Source organism: Cololabis saira, chromosome 13 (assembly GCF_033807715.1).
Source record: "Cololabis saira isolate AMF1-May2022 chromosome 13, fColSai1.1, whole genome shotgun sequence".
NCBI lineage: Eukaryota > Metazoa > Chordata > Actinopteri > Beloniformes > Belonidae > Cololabis > Cololabis saira.
In genome coordinates this window covers 25,757,462-25,779,162 of record NC_084599.1, presented here as the reverse complement: position 1 = coordinate 25,779,162, position 21,701 = coordinate 25,757,462, and the positions used below count along the sequence as shown (strand labels likewise).

Here is a 21,701-nt window from a genome sequence, read left to right as displayed (position 1 = left end):
ATCTCCTACTACTTCTGAGGAAAATAGCCCGTAAATAAATGACTGTTGAAATAGTGTGACGTCAGAGTTCACTGGAGCTAATTCATTCCAGTTCAATTGTATTTTTATGGGGCCAGTTCAGGGCAAATAAGTCACGTTGACATACTCTATGAAAAGAAAGCCAGCAATTCCACCTGTACAAGCAATTTGTGGCAATAGTAGAAAAATAAAATACTTAAACTACTAAACCCTACAGCCAGGGGCGGAGCAGGGGTCCCAGCCTAGGGGGGGCGAAGCATTCTAGATGGGCCCTTGTGGCCTAGACATCCCCGTTAAAACATAATCGATAAAAGAATGCCACAGATCAGCGTCTCTGACACACAACCACAGCAGGCGGTCAGAACCATCACATGAGGTTCTAGCACCATGGATTTTGCCACTTATTATGCCAAACCTAATTATAAGCCTAATGCAGACTTAAAGATATAGGTATCAAACTGGAGATAAAAATCAAATGACATCCAGTGATGTCTATGGAAGCTAATTTCCGCCAGTAAAAGAAAAAAATAAGATGAAATCTTAGCCTTAAAAATAAAAATATCCCCACGGTAAGTCATAATTATGACATAAAAAGTCATAATTTCGACTTTCTATCTTATAATTTCGACTTTTTATCTCATAATTATGACTTATCGTGGGGATATTTTTATTTTTAAGGCTATGTTTTCATCTTTTTAGCCATAGATGTCGGATTCGCGGAGTAGCACAATTCAGACACACGTGTTCAACCTGCACGACGACGACATGTATTTAACACAATCAGACACGGTGGTCAAACAGTAACAAAAAAATATAGGAAAGGCCATATATTCAGCATTATGACAATGTTATCATAGATAATTAATGTTATGACAGCTTACCGATGATGGTTTCATCCAGGGTTGGGCAGAAAACCACAACAAAACATATTTCCATCTGGGGTAGCACATTGAACGATCCAAAATGCAAAAACTTTAATATTAAAACTGGTTCAAATCCGAACTATTTCCAAACCATCAGCCGGTTCTTCATCGCCGCAAACCTTTCAATCACTTTGCTCTTATCAACGGCAAAGTCCCTCTCGATTGAGAGATAGTCTGGCCTCATCCGTGCAGCATCATCCTTAAAAAGTCTCAAATTCCATTTTTGCTAAAATAAGGCATTTAAATGTCTTCATTTGTCTTAAATCTCAATCCAAGGGTCTTCATTTTATTCATTAAAGAGTTTATTTAATCGTTTTGAGGAGAATCTCCTGCGGATGTTCTAAATCTGTGTTGCCAGGTCCGGCAGGTTTCAGCCCAATTGAGCTGAAAAATTTTTATTTGGGCTGCTTTTCCTGGTTTTTACTGAATATTTATGAGAAATTATTAACAAAAAAAGTTTCCATTATGGCAGAGAAAAGTAGAAACTTACACAATAAACTCACTGATAATATATTTGCTTTAATCTACTCAATTTTATTGTAGTTTTTGTTTGGAGCCTGAACTTTTTTTTAGGGTATTTAGTAATGTGAAGATGAAATGTATTACGCATTTAATAATTTATAGTTTTAACAGAGAATGAAAGATTCGGGCTGGTTTTTCATTTTTTCTGTGGGTTTTACGTTGCATTTGGGAAGGAACCTGTCAGATCTGGCAACCTCAACCGCAGCAGTGGATTTCTTAATGACTCGTCTTTTTGGTCACAATAAACTTGCTCTCATCAACGGCGATGTCCCTCTGGATTGAGAGCAAGGTGAGGTTTGATTGTCTGGTCTCATCCATGCAGCCCGGAGAGAGTTTTTAATCAACTTCAGCTGCTGAAACTCAGCATGAGTTTAAGGCTCTGATGCGACAACTGGATCGACGCATTACTACGGCGTAGGGTACGCGACGACGCGCACCCTACGCCGTAGGCTCTGCGTTGGTGTAACGCGGGACCATAAATCAGCCCTAAACGGACAACATGCGTCTGCGAAACCGTGCATGACAGGGAGACACACACGGGGAGAAGGGACTTTTTATTTTTTAAACAACTGTATCCTTATGAACACAAGTTTTATACAGTCCAACTTTCCTTATTTTATTCAGAACACTTTTTTTTTTTTTCCTCTTCGGAGTGGGCCCCCCCGGAGCAGTGGGCCCGGGGCGGCCGCCCCCCCTGCCCCCCCGCCTGCTCCGCTAGTGCCTACAGCAGAACTCAGCTCTGATCCCCTGAGTCAGGACTAACTAAAAGATTAATCAAAGAGGAAGGTTTGGAGACTAATCCTAAGGGAGGGATGGTGTCTCTCTCTGGGGTCTGGAACCATGGGAGAGGAGGCTGAGAGCGGAAAGCCCTGGTTCCCATGTGGAAACTAAAGGTTCAAATCTGAGAAACCTTATCTCTCCTGTTCAGTCTCTAATCACTGCAGTATTTTGAATCAGTTGGGGCTTTTAAAGTATTATTTATTTTGGCATAAATGTTTATTTTCATTCTTAGTTTAGTTTGCACTTTATTCTGTTTCTGTATTTAAATATATTTACATTTCAGTTTTTGCACTGTAATTGTGTTTCAAAATTTTGAGATATGTAAATGAGAGACAGCAGTCTGAGAAACACATTGGAATTAAATTAAAGTATAGTATAGCGGTCTTAAAAAAAAAAAAACTAAAAAAAAAACTACATTTTCACTCAGCTGTACCAAAGGTTAGTACTACCTTGCAGAGGCAAGGTAGTACTAACCAGAGTACCTGAATGGTTATAGCTGTTAAACTCAAGACTTTACTCTCAATTTAGAACCTTCGAATTAAACGTTAATGAAAATAAATATATCAGAGGAACTACATCTACCCTTTTCTTTACATTTTAAATAGATGCTAACATCTCCATATTTACACCTTAAAGTATACCGTGCACACATTGTCTTTTTTATGATAATTTTTCCTATTATTCAAACTCTTAGCCAAAAAGAAAGTTGCCCCTCCCACTGACGGTTATGAACTGAAAACTTCACCTGCATGGATCGGGTCATGTTCCATGTTCATGCACCTAAGGGCAACTTGTATTGTAATAGACGCTATATAAATAAAAGTTGAATTGAATGGCTTGCCCATGTCATGCTTTCGTGACCTGCGGCAGGTTTTTCAATGCTCACTTGTGTTTCTGTTTACTTTGGTGACGGTTTCAGATGAGAATAATCAGGGCTGAAGAAAATAAATATAAAAATGAATGGATGCCAACACTGACTACAGGTCAAACGGTGTGTAACAAACTGAAAATGTTAGTTGGTTTATGTTTGTTTACAGGAGTTTGATCACGTCGACTGATTTTCCAGGATAGGCAGGAGTGTGTGGAGGGAGGGAGATGAAGACACATGGAGAAAATACTCATAATAAAACAGTTATTTATTTCTGACTGAAAACTAAAATCATCTCAACAGCACATTACAAGGGCATTTGTTAAGATATTTTCTCCAAGGCTCAGTGATCACTTTCATACAGTACATTTGGCATGTACACGGCTTCTCCTTCAAATGAAAGAAAAAGGAAAAGAAACCAATTTGAAAAAAGAAAAGAAAAATGAACTAAAAGATGTTTGATTGTACAATTAACAAGCAGTTTGGTTTGGTTCCAAGCCACGGAGAAAGAAACCGAGTCGCCCGACATCCGCAGGGATCGGTACAAGAGGCACAATGATGTGACAAACAGCCCATAATACCCTCAAACAACTGAATGGGATTTAAAATATGAAATGTTAAATAGTTTCTATTGTTTTGCACATTACAAGTGAAAACCAAATGCCGTTTAGCAAAGTGTTCAAGGTAACATCCCCCTTTTCTGCATCTAAAATTTCAAACAGCATTTTCATGAATAAAGATTCCGCCTCTTTTCCTTCACTCCGACAAAACCATTCCCATTTTCTTTATTTCTTGCTTTAACCACGTACTCCACCCTCTCCGCTTACTGTTCCCTTTCATGTTCATAAATCCTCTTTCAATCATTCACAGACTTGACAACTTCACAGAAAAATAAAGAGTGCTGGATAAAAACAAAGTAAGAAAGTGGTCTGGTTACAGATCATGCAGGACATGCATAACAGCAACAAACAAACAAAAAAAAATATTTATAGGGAAGGAGATAGTAGAAAAAAAATGTGTGCATTTAAAAATGAAAAAAAAAAAATACAACTTTGAGTCTTTGGTTATAAAGTAATTCAAACAATTTTCACAGCTTTTCATCCCTCCGCCCAACCAAACCCCTAAATTCATTTCTATCTTTCATTTTGACAAAGTCTAGAAAAAGTAAATTAATAGTTTTCTTTATCGAAACATCCCATCACATATTCCATATCTTAACAGGTGTTCTCTAGTACAAACCCTCCACTCTTAATACTTTACAAAATATACATTCAACCTGGATTTCACCTAATGAAAGCTCAGCTTTAGTGTTAGCACTAGTTCATGAGAATTTCTTTTGCAGAACTTATTGCCTACTTGACATCTACCTGTTGCAAGAAATGAGCAAATTTTATACCTGACAGATTTTAAAAGACAAAAAAAAAAAGACAGAAAAAAAAACATTTTTTGTCTGTTTTTATTAAGCATCTCTGTGACATTGTTCATTTACATTTGAAAATAGCAGCCCTGAAATAAATAAATGCAAATACTAAAACTGAACTAATGAAAACTATGATTCATGTCAAAGTACGGTGGCTCTGAGAAAACACAAGCTTTTGATGCAGCATATAAGAAGCGAGACGGTCGTCTCACTCCACTCAAACTGAGGCACCCGCTGGCGGCGTCCTCCGCTCAGGAGGATGGTTCCTCTATCCCACCTTCAGCTCTGCACTCTGGCCTCCTCCAGCCCTGGAGTGATGCGGGGGGTGTGGACGAGGGGAGGACAGTCCCTGCTGGATGTTTCAACAGGACTCTCGTCACCATGGAGGTCCTTCACAGGGTTTCAACGACGTCTTCCACCACTCTTTGTCCCGACAAATCGAGCTCTTTAGGCTCTTAGGCTTTAGGCTCTTTAGTACAACATTCAGTTTTTAACAGTGTGCACAGGCTCCCCTGCTCCGACTTTTTTTTTTTTCTCCTTCACTTGCAGCCAACAACCGGACCAGAGTAAGACTTTTAAAGGGCTGGTAAATGTCTTAGAGTAAAGGCCCAGTGACTGCGATGTGCACACACTAAATAATGGCTCTTGGTGACAAACAAAGACATTGTTGTTGCTGTTGACGACTTGTATTCGAATGGAGCACACAGAGCAAAGCCAAGCCTTTTTGCTTTATGGGGTTAAGGGGACGTCATAGTAGTTGTTTTTACTAACAGGATCTTCCGCTCCTGTCCATGGGAGGTGTGTGTTTGCAAGTAAAAAGGGAAGGGGGTTCATGCTGAGGTGATATTTGGCTGATGGGGGACGCCCTGACTCCCCTCGTGGTGAACCAGAGAGGGGGCGTTTGTGATGTGCAGGTGTTGCTGCAGTGGCGCCAACGGGCTGGTGAGCTGACTGGACAGGTGGTTGAGCTGCTCCGAGTTGGCTAATGACTTCAGCACTGCATTCTCGCGCTCCAGCACAAAGTTTCTCTCGTATAGTTCCTTGATCTGCTCCTTCAGCACCTCCACCTCTTCCCGCACAGCATACATCAGGTGGCTCTTCACCAAGTCCTGTCAAAGACAACAAGGGAGGCAAAACTAGAATTAGGGCATGAAGATGAAGCATTTAAGAAAAGTTTCTTCAAAGGAGGGGAAAAAAAAAAAAAAAAAAAAAAAATCAGAAAAAAGTCATATGAAGGCTTGAAGTGGTTATTTGTTTTTGTTTTTAGATACAATCTTAGAACTGAGGTGGATACTGTAAATGTTTCCCCCAGGGGATCATCTGCTAAATCAAATGGCACAAGCAACAGTAAACAACATTGCTTTTCTTTTTTCTTTGTTCCTCTACTGGATCTTGTCGAGTGTATGGAAAACTTACCATGGCCTGCTCAATCTTGTTATCGATGGCGACAACGCTGGCACCAGATGCACTGTGGACAGAAAGAGCAAGAAATAAGATACTCATCTTTCCGACACTGCATGCATTAGGACGATATCAATTCTCAAGCATTCACTAAATGCCAAATATAGAAAACACGACATGATACATAAGAACTTCATAAGAACTGTCATAAGAACTTCAGAGATGAGGCATTTTCTGATGTACATATTATCAGTCCACAGGGTATACCCTAACCCTAAAGAATGAGTACAATAATCCTGCGTGCTTGTAGGTAAGTTTAAGGCAGGAGAATGTGTTCCAGATGGGGCTGGTGCCACACAGCTGACATCACTAAACTCGGTTTCTCTTTCCTGGTAAAGACGTATTTATTATGTTTCGACAGAATACCAAACATTCACTTATACTCTTTGCGCAGTTGTTGCATTTTTAGAGAAATGCAACAACTGGTTTTCCATCTGCCTTCCTGCTTAAAGGCAGCAACAAAAAGGTTTATAACATGAGGTTTCACCTTCTTGGCCAATCCTCAAATCCTCATCCAACACACGTAAGCCACATTTTGCTGTTGTCATCACAGTGTAAAGACATAAGAAGCTAATTATTATTATTGTTCTGCCAAACAGTGTTGCACAAGCACCACTGTGGTCCAGCCGTGACACAGAGCCAAAGAGTTTCAAGCCACTAGAACGAGCCCCTGACCTGAAGCCCAGAGAGGGAACGTGATGTGCAAATAGCCTCCGATAATTCAATTTAGAGTTTAAATGTAATCAATTTAATAAGAACACACAATGAAAGGGATATAAAATTAATTAGATGTCTCTAAATCTGAGAAAAGAAAAACAAAAGGGGCCGGGCAGTAATATGGAATAAGCTGAATAAGTTGAAAGGAATTATTGACCAAAAAGTCCAAGATAAATAAAAGCATCTGTATTATGACCTGTTGGTCCAATAATGAAAATATCAGCACATAGAATGTGGTTTTAGAAAACATAAGCTAAGCACCATGTAGATCTGCATCCTATATTTACATCGTCCGTGCTGGAGCGCACGTACCGCTTCACGTGTGGGGGGTGTCATTATAAACACACGCTAAACAGATGCCCCGTTTGAGCCAAAACAGGCCCTTTGCCACAACCAGAGACAACAGTGTGGTCTTCATCACAAACAGCTGCTGGAAAAATGTGTGAAGCATCGCTGGAGACGGAGTGTTAAGCCTGAATTATTATTGACGCAGAACCTACGCCGTAGGGTTACGGCGTAGGGTACGCTGCGACGCGCACCGTACGGTGCGTGTCGCCGCGTAACCTACGCCGTAACTCTGCGTCGATTTAACGCGGAACCACAAATCAGCCTTTAACAGCAAATGGTCACGGAGCAGATTTCAACCATGTGCAGAAACGATCGCACACCGGAGAGATAGCGAGTTAAAAGAAGAACATGTGTAAAAGTTGTTTTTAAAACGGCATTAAAAGTAAAAAAAAAAATAAACAAATTTAGTTAGTTATCTCGCGGTGGGCACATAAATCAGCCTTTACCTGCAACATCTGGATCTGTAGGACACCAGCCGGCCTGAATGCGGCGGCGAGTGTAACGGGGAGCAAGGAAGACTGTAGCTCATTTTGCAGCGCATGTTTGGATATTAGAAGTTGTTTCTTTTTCCTGATAAGACTAGTCCTCCTCTGACAAACACCGGTCGACTCTCCTTTGCAGTACGAGTGGAGTGTTTCTTAAAACCCCGCCGATCACGTGGTGCGTCCAGGGAGAGGGCGGAGTTTCTCCTCCTCCTGCACTTCATTTACTCCAGGAAAGCCTCTTTCAGCAGTAACTTATTCACCAGCAACATGTGCCACAGAGAAAAAAAAAAAGAAAAAAAACCTCCAGAGGCACAAAACTACTTATCGAAAGGATCTGTGTTAATTAAAAACGAAGCCGGTGCTCTGCATGTACGGGCAAAGTGGTTTCTGTGTTAGGGATTTACAGTATCACTTCCTCACGTTTTTCCTCACGTTTTACCTTTAAATGTCGAATCTAAGGAAAAGCAACTCAACTGTGTTGGATTGTAAAACGCCAAAAAATCATAATAAAGCTTCTGAATTGAGCTTTTATGAGATCATAATTTGTATTGCTCACATTGACATAACTAATATTTACGACGGAGTATTAGGGCCAAACTAAGACAAAAAAAAATGGAAATTACGAGAATAAATTCATAATAATATGAGAATAAAGTCGTAAAATTACGAGAATAAAGACATAATATTACCAGAATAAAGTCGTAATATTTTGAGAATAAAGTCGTAATATTACAAGAATAAAGTCATAATATTACGAGAATAAAGTCGTAATATTAAATATATTATAAATATAACATCACAAGATGCTAAATATTCCTCATTTTAACACAGGGAGAAGACTGCTCTTCCTGTTAGAGTTCTCATAAATTACGACTTTATTCTCGTAATATTACGACTTTATTCTCATAAATTACGATTTTATTCTCGTAATGTTACGACTTTATTCTCGTAATGTTACGACATTATTCTCGTAATATTATGACTTTATTCTCATAATATTACGAGATTATTCTCATAATATTACGACTTTATTCTATTACGACTTTATTCTCGCAACATTATGACTTTATTCTCGTAATTTTACGACTTTATTCTCATTATATTATGACTTTATTCTCGTAATTTCCTATAATTATTTTTGTCTTAGTTTGGCCCTAATACTCCGTCGTAAATATTTATGTATTCGGGGAAGAAAAGAATTTGAATCAGATAAAATGACTAAAGGCTTAAAGGCAGAGCCCTCCCCTTCTCTCATTATTTTTTTTTCCTCCTGTGGCAAAGCAACAACCAAAACATGTGATGTGAGGCAAGCTTCTGAAATTCCAGCTAATTTCCCTGCATTCCTGCATCCTTGTTGATTTATCCAGCAGCTAAAAATATATTTCAACATCAGTAAGGAAACGATGTAGAGCGTGGCAATACCAAAGCGATGAAATGACAGTGGGGTAACAGAGCAACCTTCCAAAACAAGCATCTGGCTCAGATGTGTGGCATTAATCCTGATAAGCAATGCCAGAAAATAAGATATTGCTCCTTTGAACTGGACATCTACACATCTGGGTTGGTGCAAGACAAGAATGTCCACAAGCTTCAACTGGAATGTGATTTTTATCAAGAAGAAAAAGGAAAAAAAAAAGACCAAGCAGTATGCAGGTTGAATCAGATTAGCCGATTGAGCACCAGAGATCCGAGCAGGAGGAGTTGCATTAAATGTTAAGTGGATCAAAAAATAAAATAGCTGTCGCCCTTCAGAGTTCCAAGGAAAACACAAGGAATTGTACATTTTATTCAAGGCGGAAGACATGTGGTGGTTTACATAAGGGGAGCTTGCTGTGTTAACCTCCTCGTAGACCTTCCCTGCAGACTTGCAGCAGCGTACACATGCGCTTGTCCGCCCTCCCCAACAAAATCTCCAGGATAACAACGCAGCACATTCCAGTTCAGGACACCTCCGACTCCGGGCCCAGACACCCGAACCCAGACATCTGTGACAGAGCTCCCATCGGGCTGTGGCAACACGCAGCTCCTCACCATTAAGTGGCTGTGAGTTCCTGTAACCACAAAGTGTTTGTGAACGATATCGACCATATCTCCCTTTCGTCTCATACAATTCCTTCCTCTCAAAATTCTGTCCAACTCAATTAAGACACATCTTTTTCTTAAATGTCTCTGAGTTTATCAGTCCAATGTGTTCTCCATCAAGGCCCAGATGCACTAGCATACGTCCTCTTCACCAAAAGCACACAAACACTCACCGCGGGGGATAGCAGCTGAATAAAGTAAGACTTCAGGCTTACAGTGATAAATCCACCATCCCTCTCTCTTTCTCCCCATGTCTGTTTCAAAACAATAGCTGCAGGATTGAGACTGCAACAACAGATGACAATGCTTGTTGATAATTATCTTTCAGATGCAAATGATCAGCTTTAACCCGGATCATTAAGTCTGATTTAAGCGGTGCAGTTCACCTACTACACCAGATGGTGTCAGTAAAGGCTCCGACTGGATGTGACACAAAGCTCAAATAATGAAAACAGCTTTAAGCAACAACAATTAGTCATGTCTTCCCTTATTGAGGTCATGGTTAGGCCATATATCGACTGGGAGTTTCCATTTAATGAAGACAGTCTGAAGTCTCATTACATGTCCCATGAATTCCCAGTACTCTATATATTTAACTCGATTAAAAGCCAATTTAATAATGATCATTTCTTTAAATCAAGTCTATTATCACCATCATTGCCATGGTTATTATTATTACATAAATTAAACAGCAATTTTGAGAGACTGGAACCAAGAGAATCTTTGGCTTTAGTCTTGAAAAATAAAAAAACTAGATGATCCATGTTCTGCTGTAAAGCTGATCGACTGATATTCAAGGCTCTGAAGTGAAACTAATCTTCTCCATTTAACTTCTAGAGAACGGTCAAACACCTAATGATCCAGGAACAAACCAAGCCAGCCTCTAAACATCCAACTGCTGAACCAGGGATCAGTGCCCCTGAGAGGGAAAAGGAAAAAAAAATGTTTTTGCAAAAGTGTGTTATGTGCAGAAGGTCTAGTAGCCCTTCATTGTAACCATCTCGTCAAATCATTCACATGTGCTTTTCTGAGAAACAGCCGGTAAACAAAATTAACTTGGATTCAAAGAAGTGGGAATGTTTTGAAATCCTCATACTTTAGAAAACTGTTACATAAACCTTAATGGGATTTCACCTTCCACACATTTAAATAAATAAAAGAACAGCATTTATTCACACACTGACCTATCCAAACAAGTTCTAAGATGTGTGGCACAATCACATATGAGAAGCTGTAGCAAGGAAACAATTGTCCTTTTTACACAAAAATAAAGCTCCTGTTGAACTGCAAAATTATTTAAAGACACATTAAAGTATATTAATCAATCAACTGAACCTTGATCAAAACAGAGAAGCCTTCACAGTTTTTGAACAGCAGCTCGGATCTTTTAAAAACCATTAATTCTATTGCACTGTATAGGTTGAAAGAAAGGTGACAATTGCAGGATGCTTGACGTCTGGTAATAAGGGTCTCTGAACGTGCTGGGTGACACCGCACTGACGGGATGTGCTGTCGACATGAAGAGCGGTCCAAACTGACAATGCAGACTAAACAAAATGAGGCAGACTTCAGGGAGGTTTTATTTTTCCAGTGCTAAATCAAAGTCATGCGCAGGTGTGTCTGCTGCCACCGAGCTTCCTCGTAAACAGGCGAAAGGATACACCCTTGCCTGTTGCGTAATCACCAGACGCATATACAGGCAGCCCCTTATAGAGTCTATGCCCTGAGGTGACATATTGCAGGGCAACAAGCCAGTCCTCTCCTAAGATGGACAACCTCATTGGACATATTAATGGACGACCGGATGAGAGGGAGCATGTGAATCAGACAAAGTCCCTTAAGGATTTCATACCAGAAAGGATAAGATCTGTATGTTTCAGACTGTGGATAAACTATCTTTGACCGTTAATTTAAGAGATTTATGTAGACTATGTTATTTTAAACTAGATTAGGGGCTGAAATAGACAGCTCAGACGCAGAAATGATGAAGTGCAACATAAGATCAAGTTCCTTATGTTAACCTGGAAGGGGTGAGTGTACAAGCCAGGGGTCCTCAAGGCTTAAAGCACACGTCATGTGCCTAGATATCAAATATCACTTTTTTTCTCCTTTTGCCCGAATGACTGGGGCCCAATGCCACTTGTTTGCTTTAATCTGCATTAAGACCCCACTGGAATGTGTTAACAGTAAAAGAATTACTGTTCAGGCTTTAATGGAGAATCCTGACCGTTAACGAGCCTCTGTATTCAGCAGAGTACTTATCACAGGATCAAGGACTTATCCTCTCTGGAGTACGGGGTCACATAAATGTCAAAAGGCCTGATGCATGTCTTAGGCCCCGTTTACACGTAGCCGGGTATTTACAAAAACGGAGGCGTTTTCATGCGTTTTGGCCGTTCGTTTACACGGAAACGGCGGTCAAAGTCACCAAAAACGATCATTTCTGAAAACTCCGGCCAAAGTGGAGATTTTCAAAAACTCCGTTTTCCCGTTTGCGTCTAAACGGAGGAAAACGGAGATTTAAGCTTCAGAACGTCACATTATGCACCAGAAACTCACCAGCGTCATGTGTGCGACCTGTGTTTACAATTAGTTTGGCCACCGTCAATATTTTCTTGTATTTTACCTGTTTAATATTCTAAAGTCACACTTAAAAGTAACTCTCCCCCCCCCGTCCAGCCTCCTGCTCATTCAAGCCTGTGAGCGCGTCAGCCAGCAGCATGAAGCCTGAATTATGGTTCCGCGTTAAATCGACGGCGTACGGTACGCGGCGACGCGCAAGGTACCTGCGCGTCGCCGCGTACCCTACGCCGTAGGCTCTGCGTTAATGTAACGCGGAACCATAAATCAGCCTTAACTGGAAGTTACACACGTGTCATTTGTTGATGTTTTTCCAGGATTCTGATTGGCTAGCATGACGTTAAGAGCGTTTTCATGCGGGTCCGTGTAAACGAGGATTTTTTTGAAAACGTAGAGGGGAAAATATCCGTTTTTGTAAATACCCGGCTACGTGTAAACGTGGCCTTAGTCCACATTTGTCTCTGTGGCTTGGATGTGAGCTTAAAATTAAAAAAAAAAAAAAAAAAAAGCAAGAATGTTATTCACAATTGGGTACTTTGCAGAACAGAACTTATACATAATCACAATTAGTTGCTGCTGGAAGAATCAAAGTTGAGTTTAGGGCTGCAACCCTTATTCAATTAACCAACTAAACTAAATAAAGAACAACTTATCTCATGGGATGTTCTAAAATAAACATGCTAAATGTGGACTTGCTCTGCCTTCTTAAAAATGTATACACAAATGTTCTAGCATTTTGATACTTTATAATACTCTGGAGACATTACTGTTAACTCTGACAGCAATACTAGTTGCAACTATTGCTGGGCTATGATTTCCAAACGTTTGAATAGTCATAAAATGATAATAAAAAAAATAAGTTTATGCGAGTACTCTATGTTAACCAACTCTGGTTACAACTCCCTCAAAGGTGGCAGTAAATCACCAAAGCTGTTTGAGTGAACCCCCCAGATGTCAGCAGTAGTTGCGTACACAGCATCCTTCAGGGATCTGAGGCAAAAACACATGAAGTTCACAGACGAAATTAATTTTGTTCTGCGGGAAAAAAGTCTGAGCTTCTCACGAGTTTTAGGGATGTAACTGAGACATTCCCATCACTAAATTAAAGGTCAGGGCACATTTTTCACTAATGAAACAAAAGAACTAGCTGTTCTACTGATAAACCTTTGAGCTATACCAATGATGTCATTGCATCAGAAAAGAAAAGCATAGGAAAATATAGATAACTATGAAAAGCACACGTGTGTGTTTGGGGGATGGTAATGAGGGGAGTGGATATTCTATGAAAAATGTTCAAATAATTAGTCATTAGACTTCAGAAATTAAATTTGCTTAAATAGCCCATCCCTTGTTGTAACCCCTTTGAGCCTAAGGTTAAATACTTATTTTGGCTATGTGTTATCATCCACTGTGGGAGTGATCATGTACGCAGTCTGACTATCTTCTAGACCAGTGCATGTTTTCTTTGCCCTAATTTATTTATTTTTTAATGGTATGCAATAAATGCCCACGTTTGTATAAGGCATCTCCTTGTTCTGAATGTGCTTAACTATATTTGAGCAAGACCATGCTGAAAACAGTCCATGCGTACTAAGTTAACTTTTCCAGATAAAACTGACTGAGTGGAAACATTTCCACCATTCAGGACAGTACTGTCATTGAGACATGTGGTCTGTTCAGTAAATGGAAAAGTCTTTGATGCTTGAAGATCGACAACCATCCATTCCTCTCTGTGTCTAAAAAGGCTTGTTAACTCTGCAGCACGTTAAGCTGTGGCTCATCTATCAAAGCCTGGCAGTTAGAGCAGTTTTTGCTGGAGGGAGTGTTCTACGCGATCGCTGAGTAATCCCTACAAAACTGTGCTCTCACTGAACAGTACGACCCTGCAAAAAATAAAATATAAATGGGCTGGGTCCACCAAGAACGTCTCCGTCTGTTAATAATTAGAATGTGTGCTTGAGTGTGGGTATGGTTTTGTATGAAGAGAAGGTGACTCCACGTGAGCCTATGCCAAGGAAAGAGGAAAATAAAAGTCTTAACAGAATAAACTGTTGATGGTTTATGAGAGACTTGAGAGAAAAAAGAAAGAAAAAAAAGAACAAGAATAAAAGCAAGTTGATAAAGGAACCATTTTATCCAGTTAGGACATTGAGAGAGAAACTTCAACTTCTCCGTGTTTAACTTTGCTCCTCGCCTACATAATGAATGTTTGTTTCTGTGTCATAAACAGTGGCCACAGACGCGGTCTGGATCAAATAATGCTGCAAGGCAAAGCATGCGGCTCCTGATGAGGTGAGCTCAAAGCAAATATAAACCTGTCTCTTCTTTATTGTAGAGAATCATAAAGTTACTCGGAGCAGTAAAAGCACTGTTGCTGCTTTACTTTGGTCAAATCAGAGCCTTACAATAAATCCATTGAGGAGACCTGAAGCAGCCCCCTGAAATGTTTACAAATGTTAAAAATGTAACTGGCAATCTAGTTAAGCTAAAGTAAATTCCTCTTTGCTGCTGGGAGATGAACTGTTACCGAGAAGAGATTTAAGCAGAACTGTCTGAGATCAAATCAGCAACAACAAGCTTTGGTATGTCCATCCTAGTACACTAAGTGTTTTTTCAAAAAATGCATATAAAGTTTGGAGAATTTAGGGAAGAAATACTACACTGTCAAAATTTGCATTTTCAAATTTTATGCAAGCTTAAAACAGAGTTAAGTGTTTTCTTTAAAATACTTAAACAATAATATACTATGATATAAATAAATGTAAATAATATTAAATATCTAACATTGTTAAAACACAAACAGCAAGAGAAAAGGATGAATGATTTACATTGACATCATTTGGGTTCAAATAAAAAAAAATTGGGGTTATGTTCAATGAGTCAAACATATTCCTGCAGTCATGTCGGTACTGCATGTGATGAGTTATCTGCATTTCATTTTTGTCCATATTATTCACACAACGCATGTAATTTCCCTTCAACAATGGTGCTGTTAACAGTTTTGGAGAACACTTAGTTAAATACTAAAAAGCAGAAGTACAACAAAACATAAAGGTTAGTCCTTTACTTCTGGGTTTCAGGTATGTTTTTACGTCTAAATCTCGGATTCAATTCAAAAAGACTAAAATATCCATGAGAACTCATTTACAGGGTAGCTATTTCATCTTCAGCATAAACTAAAAACCTTTAACGATCCATTAGTATTGGAGTTTGCTTGCTTGAGTAAACAGTTTCGATTTTATGCACATCTCTCCATCCATCTCCACTGAGAAAAAAAACATAATATCTTGAGCACAAAGAAACCACTGCTTCAAAAGATTTTAAAAACTGTTTTCATAAGTAATTGTTCCACAAGCTTTTTACAGTTTTGTCTCTTAGTTAAGCTTGTGCAGCTGCAGCAGATGTGGCATTGTGAAGAATAACAGGCACGCATATTTTGATTCTCACTATGTAGCAGAAAATCGTTACACTAATTCCTGCAGATGACAAAAATCCCAGCACAACTGAGCTTTCACATGTTTCCCAAATCTTTCTTAAAGGGCACTTAGGTCCTTCAATGTTTTGCACCAAGATGGTGCATCTCATCTATACACCTGTTGCAGAGAGAACAATTTTATCTGACGTATCACAGCCAGTGACTCAGAGAAACTAAACAAACCTTTCAAGAAGAAAGTCTACTTAATTGCACAATGTAAAGGACATCACTACACAGTAATTAACAATCAGAGGCTTCCTCAGGTTTACTGCACTAAGGATCATTAATTCATCCTCTTTAAACCATTTCAAATTACTCATTATAGAATAATTATGCCCAATTATTCTCATTATATTATCATTTAAAATGCAACAGCAATTTTCCTCCTGGGATGATTAAGACATGATTGATTTTTCAGGAATGCTCTTTTATGGCCTAAAACTGTTTGTGAGCAATACCCAATTCAGTTTCAACAAGCCCAACCTTGCAGGAGAGCTGGCTCTAGACAAAGGGAAGAAGAATGAGGCATCTCCCTCAGGTTTACCTGCAGTTAGTCGAATAGTTTTGAATAAATCTGCACTGTTAGAGAGCCAAAAGGCAAACAAGAGCTGGATGAACAACAAACAGAGTTGCCGATTCCTTTGCCAGCAGGGAAGGCACACACTTGCTCAACTGCTACTGTTTTTTAATGTTATGTAAACTTCAACATCTTATCCGGGCAGACCTAAAGTTCAACATGATATACTCATGGCAGTGCAATTTATCAGTTGTTGATTTATACAGAATCACTGTAGCATTGACAAAGGACCGGCGCGTAAACATACCATGTAGTGACTTGTTTAATTGCAATTATGCATTTGATTTCATATGTGAAATAAAAGCCTTGGTATTAAATGGAGAACCACTGGAACAAATAAACACTTCCCCTTGAAGTTCATTTCTTGGGACCAAGTTATTTCAAGCACTTGGATTTAAATTAGATTTTGGGATCAACTTCAATCAAAAACTTGGCCATCACAGGGTCACCAGTCACAGGTTAAACTGTTATCCTCAGTTTGACTTTCCAAGAAAAACTCCAAATTAAAAGCACACTAATTTACTTGCAGATGCCTTAATCCCTGTACTTTCAGAGGTCTTTGCAGAGAGGTTCACATCAGTTCATGTCAAAACAAGCGAAGGATTCAATGCAAAGCACTTGAATAGAAAATCCACCTACTCCAATGGTTGTACGCCTTTTTTTGCAGCTTCAATAGGTGAGCACATGGGAACAAAAACGGTCAGTGACTAATGGGAACACAAGACTATTTATCTTCCAATAAAAAATAAAACCACAATCGGCAATTATTTCTTCCTCATACTGCTGAAGTTACTCAACAGGTAATCTTAACAATACCACCCAAACAAAATCCGATAGATCAAATATCAACATTTAATAAATCTACCATCATTATATAGTAAAGAAGATTTTCTTTTAATGAACTAATTTCCTTTACTCCTAATCCAGTAACCACTTTATCCACTGAATCATGACCTTATGTGTACAGGTGGGAGATACGTGTCAGCATCCTAACTGTACTTTTAACAGAAATAACTTAGGTTTGTCATTTTTTTTGAAGATCGTATCAGTCTTATATTTTTACGTAGGAAGTCTCGTCCACTTATTTACAATGCTGTGTCAGTTCACTGCGATATGTGGGCCTTTATTTTTGCAGTTTTCTTAAGAGCTTTCCATAGCATTTCAATTAGGTTGAGGTCTAGACTTTTGACTAGCGTAACACTTTGATTATTTTCTTTTTCAGTCATTCTGTTGTAGATTTGCCATCTGCTTGGGAGTGTTGCACTATCATTAAACTCAATGTCGACCCAAGTTTACTGCTCGAGAGAAGGACTGACATTTGATTCTAGAGCACTTTTGTATACAAACGACTTTGTTATTAAGTTCATGATTTCAAGGTGTCCCGGTCCTGTGGAAGCAACACAAGCCCAAATAATAACACCTCTATCACTATGCTTGACAGATGGCATAAAATGTTTGTGCAGAAACATGTTCGCTATGTCAGACTGCACTGCAGGTCTGATGTTAGAATATGTACTTATCTCCCCTGTGTTGACACGGACACGTGAAGCACCGTCAAAGTAGTGCTCGTGCTAACCAAATTACTTCTGACGTGTTTCTGCATGAATGTTAAGTTCTTTGTAAACTATAATGAGGAACAGAAAATGTAGGTCAGATAGGTTGAATATGTAGGTCACAACATGTAGGTCACAACTTAACAACTTAATCTACTACTTGTTCCAACATGTTGCAATCCAGTTTTGAACAAGATGCAAATTTGACTTGTAGATGGTGGGAACAGTTTGGGAAATTAGATGGTTGTAAATTTCTCTGCTGTCTTTGAGTGAGCTCCTTTTTCCATTGCATTGATAAGACAACTGTAATAAGACCACCTGTAGGGTGCTGTCAGAAAAGTTGGAAACTAAAGTATTTGGCATGCTGGGGGAGAGAGAGCCCTCACGCCAGAAAATGGCCTGTGGACTTTCAAGACGGTGGGTTGGAAAAATGTAAGACAAGTGTGCATCACCTGTCCACTGCGTTTATACAATTAACCATCACTGTAGAAGCCTATGTTGTGCTGGTTGCGTTTCCATATGGGAGTAAATATTTTCAGAACTGTGGTGGGAGGATAAGCCTGTCCATCTGTCCCAAAAGATCCAAGTGTGTCAAAAAAAATACCCATGGATGCGTGGGCAAGGTCTGAGATACAACTTTTGATTGACATTTTTTCAACTTTTTGAGCATTGCAACATCTGACTTTAGGGTGAACTTGCTTGAAAACCCACTCATGAGAAGATTGGCAGGTGTTTTGAATGTTTTCCATTTGTGAATAATCTCTCTCAGTGCGGCAATGCAGGAATCCAGATTGTAAGGAAATGGTAACTAATGGTAACTATACAAATCCCTCAAATTTCCCTAAAATGTCGTAAATGAATAATGACATGAGTTTTTATTAAAGTTTATTTTTCCTTCTCCAATGTAAAATCAAAACAGAGGTACACTGAATCTGAGATTTGGCTGTAAAAACCAGAAGTAAAGAAGTATCTGTGTTTTTTCTTCAGTGTTTCAATTGATTTTGTTCCCCCCAATGTGATCTGTATATGGTGAAAACACTTTCAGATAATTATAGGAATGCAAATAAAACATCTAAAAGATTTGACCCAATATCTGAAAGTACAGAAGCCCAAATGCAAAAATGCTTTTTAAAACATGTAATATGCTATAAAAGTACCATAGCTTAGAGTAAATACATGTTCAACATTCACGATAAAACTTTAGTGAAGATAGTATTCACAATAAACACTCCTTTAAATTAGCTTGTAAGGTTAAATTCTATCTACCTCAAAGCGCTGAACGCAACACCAGTCATTGCAGGTTAGTAAGTGCAGCTCTGGCTCTCACGCTTATTTCTTTTAGGGAACTAAATTAATTTTACAAACAATTCTCCAGATCAACAAATCCAAGTTGTTAATAAATAAGTTAATCTGAACACACACACATACACACGACAGTCTTCAGAGCAGATGACATAACCCAACGGAGCCTCTGTCATGCTGCTTCAGTGTGATCTGATATTTGCAAAGCTAAAACCCTCCTGAACTTTGCCACATACGCGGAGGAGGAGGGGGGACCTGAGCACCAGATCCTCGTGACTTGCAAACTGCAGATACTGATGGTGTCAAAGCTACAGGCCAATTCAGAGGGTCCCGAAGCGCAACCTGACGCCACCTCCAGTGGCTTTCCACAGGCTTTACACACTCGCACCTGCTGAAATGTCCAGCTTGACAAGGCATTTATTTGGCAACCATAAAACAGCACTTTTCCATTCGTTTTAAAATGGATTTGATCTCCTTCATGTTTAAACGCATAAAACGCCCCAGTACTTTCAATCTTTTATTTCTCCTGGTGTTAATTACATTTTTTTTTTTTAAAGATTAGAAATTAATGTGAAATATTCTAAACCTAAGCCTATCCATCACAAAAGTGCTGAAGAACTTTAAAAGAATAATGAAAACGTTAAAATTAATAAATCTATAAAACTTTGCAGCTGTGGCCAAAAAGGAACTTCAATGAAATCAGAATTTAAATGCAAATAATGTCAACTATCCTCCAGTAATTTAATAATTGAACTGAAACTTATCTAATGATACTCTTTTAAAACTCTTTCAAAACCAAGTTGATTGAAAAACTGATTACAATATGTCATTAAATGGTTATTGATGGGTTTATTTCAAACAAACTTGTATAACTCCCTTTTTTCGCTTCATTTTTACTGAAGATAGACATTTTTCTGCTCGGTGCACAGGCTGAAGCGGTGCAGGCTCTGGTTTAGCCAGCCAGTCCAGGCCTCATACAGACACGTGTAAACACAACCACGCTCATACCTATCATTGATGGGCTTTGACCCCCGTAATCTGCTAGGCCGGAAAGCCTGGTAGAAAGCGGTGGATGGGTTCCTGCATTATTATGAGGGAGGAAACAGAGACAGAAGAAACATGAATAAAGAAAGGGAAGCACAGACACTGGGAGAGAGGAAGAGGAGAGATTGAGAAAGAGGAGAGATTGAGAAAAAGAGAGCAAAGGAAGATCCTAAACCACAGTGACAGATCAAGGGAAATGGTGACACAGTCCATAACATCTGCTCTATTCAGAAACGGCATGCCGTAGCAAGGCCAAGTGCAACAACTGTGACCACCAAAGCTTTTGCTCTGTGATGTGATAACATCCGTACTGACTTACTCTGACCAGATACCCCAATAAAATTCAAACCACCGAGTAGATCAAGTTACGAGCCACATCAGATACATATCACCAGTTCTGTAAATGTTGATATATGATATTAATAACAGTCTGACTGCAAATATTGAACCTTGATGTCCAAATGTAAAAAAGCACAAACAACCCATTTGACACCTGTACAAAGACATGTTTAATTTACTTTGCACTGAAGATGTTTTACTTTATTGGCTTTTTCGCCTAAAAGCCAATAAAGCACTGTAGACAAGTAATATTACTTAAAACAATGATCATTTGAAAGGTTTGCCAGTTCTTAAAACCTGATTAGTCACCGTTTGCTTTGGTTTCTGGAGTAACAACCATGAACTGCTGTGGCAACGACAGGTTTGTCATGCTAACATTTAGTTCCAAGAGAATGTTGAGAAATGTTACGTTTAGAACGTCCTGTTCAACTTCAAAGATTTCAAAAATTTACACCTCTCTGTTCTACCATGACTACCTGTCTTTAGCGTTACTTCATCGTCTTTAGTGGCTGGTGCAGCATGTATTTGTTCAGAGGTGCCAGAGAAAGCAGGAATCTGGATTTTGTAATTCAGGATTTTTTTTCTCCCTGAAACAAAAACTTAACTAGATCAATATTGTTTGATGTGCCACTTAGCCTTATTTAGGCCCTCTGTCTATAGTTTATATGTGGCTTAACTTTTTGATCCTTTTACATTCACTACTTGTCTTTTAAGTGCTTAAATGTTTCAAATGCCAAATGAAATCCAATGCATTTCCTTTACTACCAACAACAACAAAAGAATAACAAAATAAGAATACAATTCAATGGCAACTATATACTGTTTTGGGAAATATAAACATTCTGTCATTATATAGAAAAAGAGACCCAGCAGGGTAATAGAAACACACATAAATACAACTTGTGCACATGAACAATGGGTTCAAGTTCCCATTTCTTCCGTCAGTAGATTTAAGACTTGTCCCACATCGAGAACAGGGTGGTCTACAAAAATCATAAACTGGATGGTGGCACTATATACCGGACCAAAAACAAAAGCCGACGAGGAAAGGAATTTCTTTCCAAAGCTACCAAAGAGTGGTTAACCATTAGGGGTGTAACGATACACTAATCTCACGATACGGTACGATACACGATATTGAGGTCACGATAACGATACGATATTATAGCAGTATTTTTTAACAACCTTGAATGAGGTAGTCATGAGG

The 21,701-nt window shown here is 39.0% G+C and overlaps 1 protein-coding gene across 1 annotated transcript in view; it reads right to left on the bottom strand.

The window, feature by feature from the left end:
- Window positions 1-3,361: 3,361 nt before the first annotated feature.
- Window positions 3,362-21,701, bottom strand: part of LOC133458505 (TSC22 domain family protein 2-like) — a 38,015-nt gene continuing 19,675 nt past the window's right edge. The window contains exons 2-3 of the mRNA XM_061738465.1: window positions 5,948-5,999; window positions 3,362-5,640 (exon numbers count right to left, since the gene is read on the bottom strand). Coding sequence (XP_061594449.1) covers window positions 5,362-5,640; window positions 5,948-5,999 — 331 coding nt within the window. The 3' untranslated portion in view covers window positions 3,362-5,361. The remainder of the gene's footprint in view (window positions 5,641-5,947; window positions 6,000-21,701) is intronic.